Genomic DNA, 9,623 nt, shown 5'->3' on the forward strand with positions numbered 1-9,623 from the left:
CGCTATCCAGACGCATGCTGTACCCCCTCAACCAGCACGTACACCCACCACCCCCCCCCCCCCCCCCCCCCGATACGCTATCAGGATGCGCGATATGCACCTTTCTCTACCAGAAATGACCATTGGACAGTCTCTCGTTTGCTCTAAATACAAAATCCCCGATTTACGGGAGATTGTCTAGCATTTGCGGGCGTCAGGGAGCCGCTATGCAAAGGGAATCGGGCTAGTAATCAGAAGGTTGCTGGTTCAATTTACGGCCGTGCAAATGACGTTGTGTCCTTGGGCCAGGCACTTCACTCTACTTGCCTCGGGGGAATGTTCCTGTACTTACTCTAAGTTGCTCTGGATAAGAGCATCTGTGGAAGACTCCCGGAACTTCCGGGAGACTTGGGATGTCTGCGCACTGCTCTCTCCGAATTTGAAAGGGGAAGTTATCATTGATGAGCCTTTTTTTTGGTAGGAGGGACTACGGTAGGTATTGCATAATTATTTGTTAGCGTTAATGACAGTAGAGGTGGAGCTAGGGGCTCATTAGCAGTTAGCGATGATGATCATTAGGGGTGGAACTGAGTGCTAATTAGCAGTTAGCATTAATGAGCGCAGAGGGTGTTTCTGGAGTGCATGCGTCTCAAGATGGGGCGCAGAACCCCTCTATCATCTTGTGATAGAACAGCAGGCCTCTGTCTCCTCAGGGGGGCAGAGAGCCAGGATGGAGAGGGAGGCAGCCCATCTCAGAACGCCATCAAACATCCCTCACACGCATTAACAGTCATGACAGGTTGTCATAAGTATCCCTGCAGCGAGGTCAAAGTAGTTCACCCAGGGTCATATTCAAGACCTGCCAGATAATGGTTAGCACTCTGCTTTAAAATGCCAGTTATTCAATAGAAAGGAACTTTACATATTTAGTAGTGTTTTACCTATAGCTTGTGAGATATTACTTGCAAATCAGGTATAAGGTTCCCAGTTCATTAGCCAATCCCTTGTAATTGAGCTGTATTGAATGATATCTAAAATAATTTGTTTTGTTTCCCCAAAAAGGCGATTGCACGTTGTCATAATGCCAACAGTAGAGTGTGACACCAGGCGTTTAACAAGGCAGCGGGGAGTGACGTGAAGTGAACTGTGTGAGCTCTGCCCCTCTGACTGTCGTCTTGGTTCCCAGTAGCAGCTGGGCTGGGTCTGACAGTGCGGCTCCGCAGTGGCCCCGGCCCGACCACAGCCCGCTCCGTCATCACTCACTCACTCACCCCCGATCTCTCGTCATAAATCTTGATCCCGCCGAAGGACACGGTGAGAAAGACTCGCTGCTTGTGCTCCCCTTTGGAACGAGCCGAGGAAGCCATTCCCTGCAGGAGAGGAGACGTGGGGAGATGAAAGGAAATGAGCTCAGCAGGAAAGACAGTGTGCCACCTTCTATGATTCAGGTGAGTGTAATGGAGGCGGGTGTGGGGGGAAGGGGGCAACAGCTGTTACGTAATTGGTGCAATAGGACAGAATGTTCTTTCATCATGCTGCTTTTTGTTCCACAAACGTCACCCTGCCAATACTTCAGTTGGTTGTGTTTCTTGTGTAACGGGAGTCGTCTTTTACTTTCCCTTGTCAGACACAATCTTAAATAGGGCTGCTCCTCGTGGCATAACTGTCTAACAACAATGCAGATGCGTTTTTCTGATTGTGCTGACCGATCACCTCGCTCAGGCAACTTCCATCACGTCTTGCTGACTGAACAACTGCAGTGAGCCTTTGAAGTAGATATTTTCCCATGAATCTCAGCCCTTTTCTCCCCCCTTCCTTTATAAAAACAATTAACATTTCCAGCATGTTCTGCAGACTTATATCGAGGCCGTACACCTCCCTGACGTGTCTGTTATGCATCGGAGCCGTGAGAAGAACACAAGCAGAAGAAAAGCTCCTTCTGAACACGTCTGACAACCCTTCCACCCCTGTCATGTTGACAGAGTGACCCCATACAGTCCACCTTACACTCTCCCTCCTCTCAACCTCAGCACTTCATCTGAGCAGCAGCCATCAACAAAGCCCTTTGAGCACCATCAAACCCTGCCTTCAGTCTGCGGAGCGGGAAAACAAAGTAGGATTGTGCTGAATAGAGAGTCTATGGTCTCCCGTCAATCGGCAATCGGCTTCTCCATTTGGTGGATTAAGTCTTCCAGGCTCTGAGCGGCAGCTCGATAGAGACCCCTTCTCCCCTTCTCTATCCCCCTCTGTCCCCTGTCCAGATAATAGCATGCCCATATTGACTGGAGCATTGACTGTAACAGGCTGTGACTGGTGGCTAGAGGAGTCATATGCAGGTCACTGTTCAAATGCCACAGCATAACTGGTAAACCTGGCTGCTGTTGTATTTGATATGCAGTGCTCATGCTGCATTAACTAAGAGAGGATGAGAAGATGAGAGGATGAGAAGATGAGAGGATGAGAAGATGAGAGGCTCGCTATGCTGTACAGTATGCTGTAGTTGCACTCTGCTGTTTTAAGCCCTTGTAGTTTATCTAACACAGTGAAGAGACTTAAACCTACCCATAATCTCTCTATTGGACATGAGATAGCCTAATTCCTATCATCTTTCAAATAAGCTCACTCTCCACTATCATTCAAAAGAGAGCTAGGTCGCTGTCGTATAGGTTCAGAAACATGCTCTGGCTACTTCACTAAGAAAAGTAATTCAAAACATGGAACATAAGTATCCTTTTACTACCTGTTTCTCGAGAACACCCTCCTGAATGGGATTCTTCTGTCCCTCTATAAGGAAACTGCTGAGACTGTTCTCTCAGAAAAGCCAAGATACTGTATCTCTGTCTATCTATCCACTGACAGGAGGGACTGTGGGGGCGGAATAATGGCCTGTACAAATGGAATCGGATTAGGTACCACAACACACTCCTAAGGCTCTGTCGGCTTTTGTGACAGTCAAGCATTTACACACAGACACACACACACATACACACACCTTGAGCTTCATCATGGAGTCCTGGCACAGCTTGTCCCCGCGTGCCGCTGTCACCTCATCAATTCCGATCAGCTTGGCCTTGTAGCGCACGCCATCGCCGCGGAAACGCTTAATCAGCCCCGCCTCACTGCGGTCCTGACCTGCGACAGGAAGAGGAAGGTGAGAGAGCGCGAGAGCACGCAGGAAAGAGAGAAGAAGCAAGACATAGAAGAAGGAAAGAGATCATTACAGAAATGACTGATAAGGAGGGCCCTGTCCATTCAGAGACGATATGCGCCCTGCCTTGCTTGAGGTGTAAGAGGTGATTACATGTGATTGTGCAGGAGGTGGCTGAGTAGCAGTACAGCAGATGGGAAAATATTGATGAAATATGAAATTATCAACAGGATGGAAAATGTTTCTTTCTGTCGCAGCCCAATAAAATGCATGAGCAGACCTCAACTGGCTCGGACCTTATGGGTCCATTGTGGGGACTGATGAACAAAACAGATAACAATTAGAGTCCTCGACAACCGACCAGCATCACCTTCCCCTGGCCTGCATGTGGGACATTCCTAGGGAACAAGGGTGGGAGGTTAGGGGTCGTCCACCCACACCCAGCCAGGGTTCCCATGGGCACTATTGGTGGTCGTAAACAGCATGAAAGGCTGCTTTTGAGAAGCATCATCTCGGTCCAGCGCTTACCCACAATCCAGTGGGCCCCCCTGGGTGATGGATGGGGAGTAGCTGGCGGGCGGGAGGTAGCAGGAGCCGGAGATTTGGAGGAGGAGTGTGGGGAGGATGGGGCGGGGATGTGTGTGTGTGTGGGGGGGGGATGTGTGGCAATCCAGTAGCGCTACAGGCTCTCCCTAATGTGGTCTGGCCTCCCTGTCTGTCATCCAACACTAGACAGCCTAACACCGTCTTGACAGTGACATTTTTCTCATTTTGTCTCTAGCCCCGTCTTCTGGCTTAGCGTTTTGATTATGTTGACCCTACACCTGAGCATGCTACAGTCTACACTGTGAATAACCTGTCTCTGCATAACCTATGTGCGTTCTGTCAGTGTTAGCAGGCTACAGCCGACACAAAGGGATGGTGGGGATTTCAAATCAAGGTCACTGGCACCTTGGAGAATTTAACACTATTTCAGGCCTCCTTCTCGCTCCACTCTATTCCAGCGCAGAAGCCTTGTACATCAGTTAGACGCACATTTAAGAGGCTGGCTAAGCTAAGCACCAGAGTAGGACAAGCTTTAATATCCCAAACAAAAACTGTCAAGCAGTGCGCTAAGACCATATTACACCAAATGAGCTTATTCCGCCCTGAAACATACTGTTTTCCATCCATGCTACATCTCTCACGGAATGTCAGAATTACTTTTTTTTCCTCTAAATATTTCAGCAAAATGTCTTGTCAGGGGTTCTTGGGGATAAAAAAAAATTGTAAGAGAAAAAATTGCAAATTAAGAGGGCTGTGAGTGGAAAACGGCTTGGCTCAAATGCAGAGGCCGTCTTGGTTATGCACACCCCCTCACTAATTCATGAGGGCTCAACTCTCAGAGGGGACGATAGCGTGAAGATGCTAAAGTCATGAAACTAAAGTGAACGTCAAATCTGGGTCTTATTCCGATGATAATTTGCATTGTATTCTTACTCCTCTTCGGTGCAACAAGACTTTTAGGAACGAGTACATCTATTTTGAGAATACATTTAAACACAAAATACATTGTTACCATTCAGCCATCGTAAAGTCTAGCTAGCTGTTTATTGCATTACGTCTGCTCTTAATATTAAATTCTAGTACATACATACATTCCCCCATCACCATACACAAGTTGTGATGTGCATCATATACTGCATCCTATAATACTTGTGGTGTCCATGCACAGTGGCCCTGTCTTATAATCACACATCAGAAGAGATTAAAAGATTTATGCACAGATCCTCTAACGGAATTCTCCCTGCATACTGAATGGGAAGGTTGATAGACCGCGGTAACCCCTACTGTACGTGCCTGGAGTTCAGATCACAGGGAGTGCACTGCATCTGGGAGGGAAACGCTGCAGGGTTGCATGACGTTCTGGAGAGGAGCGAGGGAGGAGTATGACACACTAACTCTGGAGCTCTTGAAGGATGACCACGGGCTAGTCCTCTCCGTGTTTCTGGGACCCTGTTACTGCCACACAGTTATGTATCTATTTCTGTCTGTGTCCGTATAGTTGTGTGTCATCTTCCCTGTTTCCCCCCTCACGTTAATTCATTCGTTCGGGTGTCCGTCTGTGATTGGCTTGTCAATGTCATGCATCATCATTACCGTAGCTGCTTCCGACCAATTGTCTCTGTGTCCGTCTTATTCAAAAACCCTTGTCTTTTGTTCGTCAGTCGATTGATTATGTGTTGGTGCTGTGTGGTGAGTCAACTCAGTTGTATTCAGTGATATTAGTCATAGTACTAAGTATACAGTATATGTGGTCCAGAATTTAACATTATTATTTTAGCTTTGTGCCTATACTAGGTAGAGTGTTTTTTGTTTGTGATTTTGGTTCTTGGCACAGAGGCAAGGGGTTGGGTAAGCAGCCCGTGGGTATGCACATAGCATTACTTCTGTTAAGAACACAAGGCAAGTAATAGGAGCCACCCAATGTAATCTTATTGGCGGGGCATTATTTGGTTGTGCAGGTGTAGTTTTTCTAGTTTTGTTTCTTTGTCAGCATTCATGGTTCCCTTGCTCCCCTGTGGCATATTTAGTTCCCCTGTAATAAATATAATGTTTACATTGAAACATTGTTTCACTCTGGATATGTGTTTCAACATCCATTTGCACATTTCTATTCTCTCCTCTTGATGCATGCTTATGGTCTGCACCTCTCTGTCACCAACGGTCTGTGGAAGACACAACATTGCTGGGGCTTTTCAGAAGAAGTGATGCGGATGTCCATCTGAGACACAGAACATCAACATTGACCTCTCCCCCCCCCCTCCCCCCCATCCTGAAATGGGGACGGGGGGCCGAGGACGAGGGAAGGCGGAACGGCCAGATGGCACCAGATGGAGAGTCATAAGTGCCCCTCCAGATACACAAACTTGGCAACAAGACTTTTTTGTTAGGGATCCCGGCATCCAAGCCGCTTAACCTTTGAACTTTGAAAAAGATGTATCTACAGAGTAGCTACGTCTGTCCATCAGGGGTCAACTTTTGGAGTGTGATTTGATCGAAGGGATCTGGGAATCAAGAGAGTTTGCGCCCCCCAGTGAATCCGATTCATCCATCCATTCGTTGCTGCATCGGTCTGTGCATCATGTTCCCGAGTGATCCCTTTGCTGTGTATGAGTTGGTCATGTATGTGTGCCTGTCGGGTCAAGCCTACTTTCTAGTAAGACTGAGAGGAAACATGGGACGTGCTGGCCATGAGCCGGGCAAATGTGCCCCAGCCATCTGCCTGCTCCATGTGGATGAAGCAACGTTCACAAGCCTCAGCAAACACACAGATCCACATTTCCAAACATTATCACACGTACTGTAACCCCAGCTGTACATGGAATGGGGAGACAGTGTGCTGCAGACAACACAGATAGAGTTGCCGTTAAATGATGAATCGTGAAACCAATTAGTGAGTTAATGAGGGGTATTGTGCTCATCATCAATACAGTGGATCATACATCGATTGAACCAGAGTTACATGTACATTATTGATGTACTCTGTGACAGTGATTCTTGATTAATGCTAAATACTTTCTCTAATGAAACGATATGACAGAATATGTGATAGAATATGATGCCTTGTGTTAAAATGGCTAGAGACACGGGAGGTGTCTCATTATCCAAAAATGACTGGAGTAAGACAAGATGAAATCTAGCAGAGATTACTATAGTAGCGCTGCTGCCTAATTTCTAGGGCATCTTTCCAACCTGCCAGCACTAGGCACATGAGAGGTGACTGCAGATTTCACACTGCACCTTTTTTTTTCTCTTCTTTTTCTTGAAGTGAATAATTTTTTATTGTTTGCACAGATTACAGTTGGAGTGCAACAGTTGCTATGGAGATGGAGTGAAGTCACGCATGTGAAGCAATTCCATCGATGGGTAGAAGGGAGGCTTTAGCGTGGCAGACAGACACTGCAGTCAGGCTGGATGCTAGCTACTGGCTAGAGACACACTTGGCTCAAATCATACCAACAAGGAATTAAATATTTACTCCGATGTGTGTCAGTATGTACTGTATGTAACATGTCTTTTTTCCAGTATAACAGCCCAGCAATAAAAAATGTATCTGCATAACTTGAAAGACAATCTCAATTCAGGGAGTATAAAATACATTCACTCTATGGATACACTAACATATTCCATAGGCTACCACCTTCAGAAAAACAAACACCTCTAAATGTGTTATTGTATGTCATCAACCTCCACCTTGAGAGGGTCCTTTACTGGCCCAGCCATGGCAGTGAAACACTGCGCAGTGTGACAACACACATCAATCTCCATAATCCCCCGGATTTCCATTTATATGAATCTAAATAGCATCTTCATGATTGTAACAATGGTTGCTGCGGCACATGTGATTAACATGCTAAAGTCAGGCTGATAGCCCCCGTCCAGTAAGAGTCGCATGGCCACGTGTGTAATTGGGCCTTCACACCGCTCTGCTCTCCCTCCACTTAACTCAAATCGATGGGCCCTCCTCCAGCCAGGCTATTTATCTGAGAGATCTGCGGGAGCCAGGAAAACAGCCACAGAGGACCTGGCCCCTCTGCCCTGCTGCTGCTGCTGCTAGCTGGCAGCTAGGAAGAGGAGAGGCAGGAGAGGAGATTAGAGGCGAGGCAGGCGAGGCGAGGCAGGAGAGGAGAGGTTTAGACCACTGCTGATGGTGCTGCTGCTGTAGCTGGAGTAGCTTTATCCATGGGCGGAGGGATGAGGAGGAGGAGGGGAAATGAAGAGCGAGAGAGAGGGATCAGCCTCTCTCTCTCTCTCCCCCTACCTCTCAGCCAATTCAATCCCATTTCAATCTCCCAGCGATCGTTCTGAGGCTGCCTTGGCCTATTACATCACTTATGCTGTTCATCAAAGCGACAGGGTGTGAATTCCCCCGTCCGTGACACCTAAATCATGACACTACCAACCCCCAGGCTACACAGAATAGCTGTTACTACATCTGGATCTGTGGGATGGAGCAAGGCTACTTTGCAGGCTGACTGAGGCCTCTCCTGATAAGGAAAATACATTTAGCCCCCTAAAGAATGACTCACGAATACAGAAAACCACACGGGACTGCTTCTTCTCATCGCACCTTCATTTCGTTTAGCCAGGAGGATAGTTGACTAGGTATGGTAGGCCTGAAAAATACACCTAAGGGGTATGTATATGTGTAGTGTGGTGTGTCTGTGTGTCTATTTGACTATTTATTTCTTACTGTATGTATGCATGCAGGAGTGTATGTGTGTGTCTGCTTGTTTATGTGTGTAGGTTTGTCTGTGTGTGGGCGTGAGTGTGTGCTTACCTTTAGTCCTCTTGGACTCCCTCCTCAGGGTGGTTTTGACACCTGGCTGGAGTTCGGCCTCTGCTGACATCCTCCTCCGCTGAGTCCTTGGTTTTCGTCCCCCTCACAGCAGATCCACCATGGGCTGGCAGCACACCTCTCCAACCAGCCTCCAATGTCCTCGCTAGTCCCTCTCAGAGGCCGAAGTCCACGCGGGAGCTCTCCTCCAGGTCCATGGTGAGAAGTCTGGTGGTCCTCTTCAGAGCAAAGTCCGGCGTGAGCCCACTGAGCCTCCCGTTCAGTGCAGCTTCATCCTGGGGTTGGAGGGCCTGTGAGTGAGAGGTGGAGTGGTCCTCTTGAGCCGCTTCACACCCGTGCTGACATTGTGTTTGGCTCTCAGTGAAGGTCAGCCATCATCTTGTACCCCTTCTGCTTAGTCAGTGATTCCCCCAAGGGAAGGGCATGGACTTCTCCTTTAATATTTGCTGTCGAGGGAGTGAGCAGATATTCCTATTGGATGAAGCGATTTAGACCGCGATTAACTGTTCATCCAAGTTATTTCCTTCAAGCACTGTGAAGCAAACAGACAGGGAATATGTTTACTGTTCACAGCTGACTATTAATTAACATGACAAAAACATTTCCTTAAATCAGTCACTCGAATATTCATTTAAGTTATGAAATGACAGCTACTAATTCATAACCCCAACAAGGTACTTATTATCTGCTCCAGATCACCAAAGCTTAATCACAGGGCAAACACATCCAGTCATGTGTGCATTGTGCTTTCTCTCACATGCTCAGCAACATGAAAGGACGGGGAAGAGCAGTGAATGACAGAATGACTCTTTTAGAACAAACTACTGAGATGATTCTGGCAGGGAAAGCTATGAATTGGAACCCCCTAGTGAGTGTGGTGCCCTTGAATCATCCACCGCTAACATGAAGACACTGCCAAGCTGGCACACTGGGCCGGCACTGCGGTTGGCATGGTGATACCCATTGTTGGAGTCAACCCTGACTCTGTCCTGTCCTAAAAAAATGAGCAGCTCCCATGCAATGGGCTCACGTGGCGTGCTTGTGTGTGACATTGTGTGACATTGTAGGTGTGTGGCCCTATGTGTGTGTGTGTGTAAGGGAGTAAGAGAAATCGAGAGAGAGAAAGAGAGAGAGAAAGAGAGAGAGACAGAGAGA

The 9,623-nt window shown here is 47.5% G+C and overlaps 1 protein-coding gene across 1 annotated transcript in view; it reads right to left on the reverse strand.

Annotated features, from left to right (window-relative positions):
• Positions 1 to 8,520, reverse strand: part of LOC136958860 (complement component C8 beta chain-like) — a 23,328-nt gene extending 14,808 nt beyond the window's left edge. Inside the window, exons 1-3 of the mRNA XM_067252979.1 lie at positions 8,451 to 8,520; positions 2,972 to 3,111; positions 1,251 to 1,349 (exon numbers count right to left, since the gene is read on the reverse strand). Of these exons, the coding sequence (XP_067109080.1) occupies positions 1,251 to 1,349; positions 2,972 to 3,111; positions 8,451 to 8,520 (309 nt within the window). The remainder of the gene's footprint in view (positions 1 to 1,250; positions 1,350 to 2,971; positions 3,112 to 8,450) is intronic.
• Positions 8,521 to 9,623: the final 1,103 nt, after the last annotated feature.

This window comes from Osmerus mordax, chromosome 16, assembly GCF_038355195.1.
Source record: "Osmerus mordax isolate fOsmMor3 chromosome 16, fOsmMor3.pri, whole genome shotgun sequence".
In the NCBI taxonomy this organism is placed as follows: Eukaryota; Metazoa; Chordata; class Actinopteri; order Osmeriformes; family Osmeridae; genus Osmerus; species Osmerus mordax.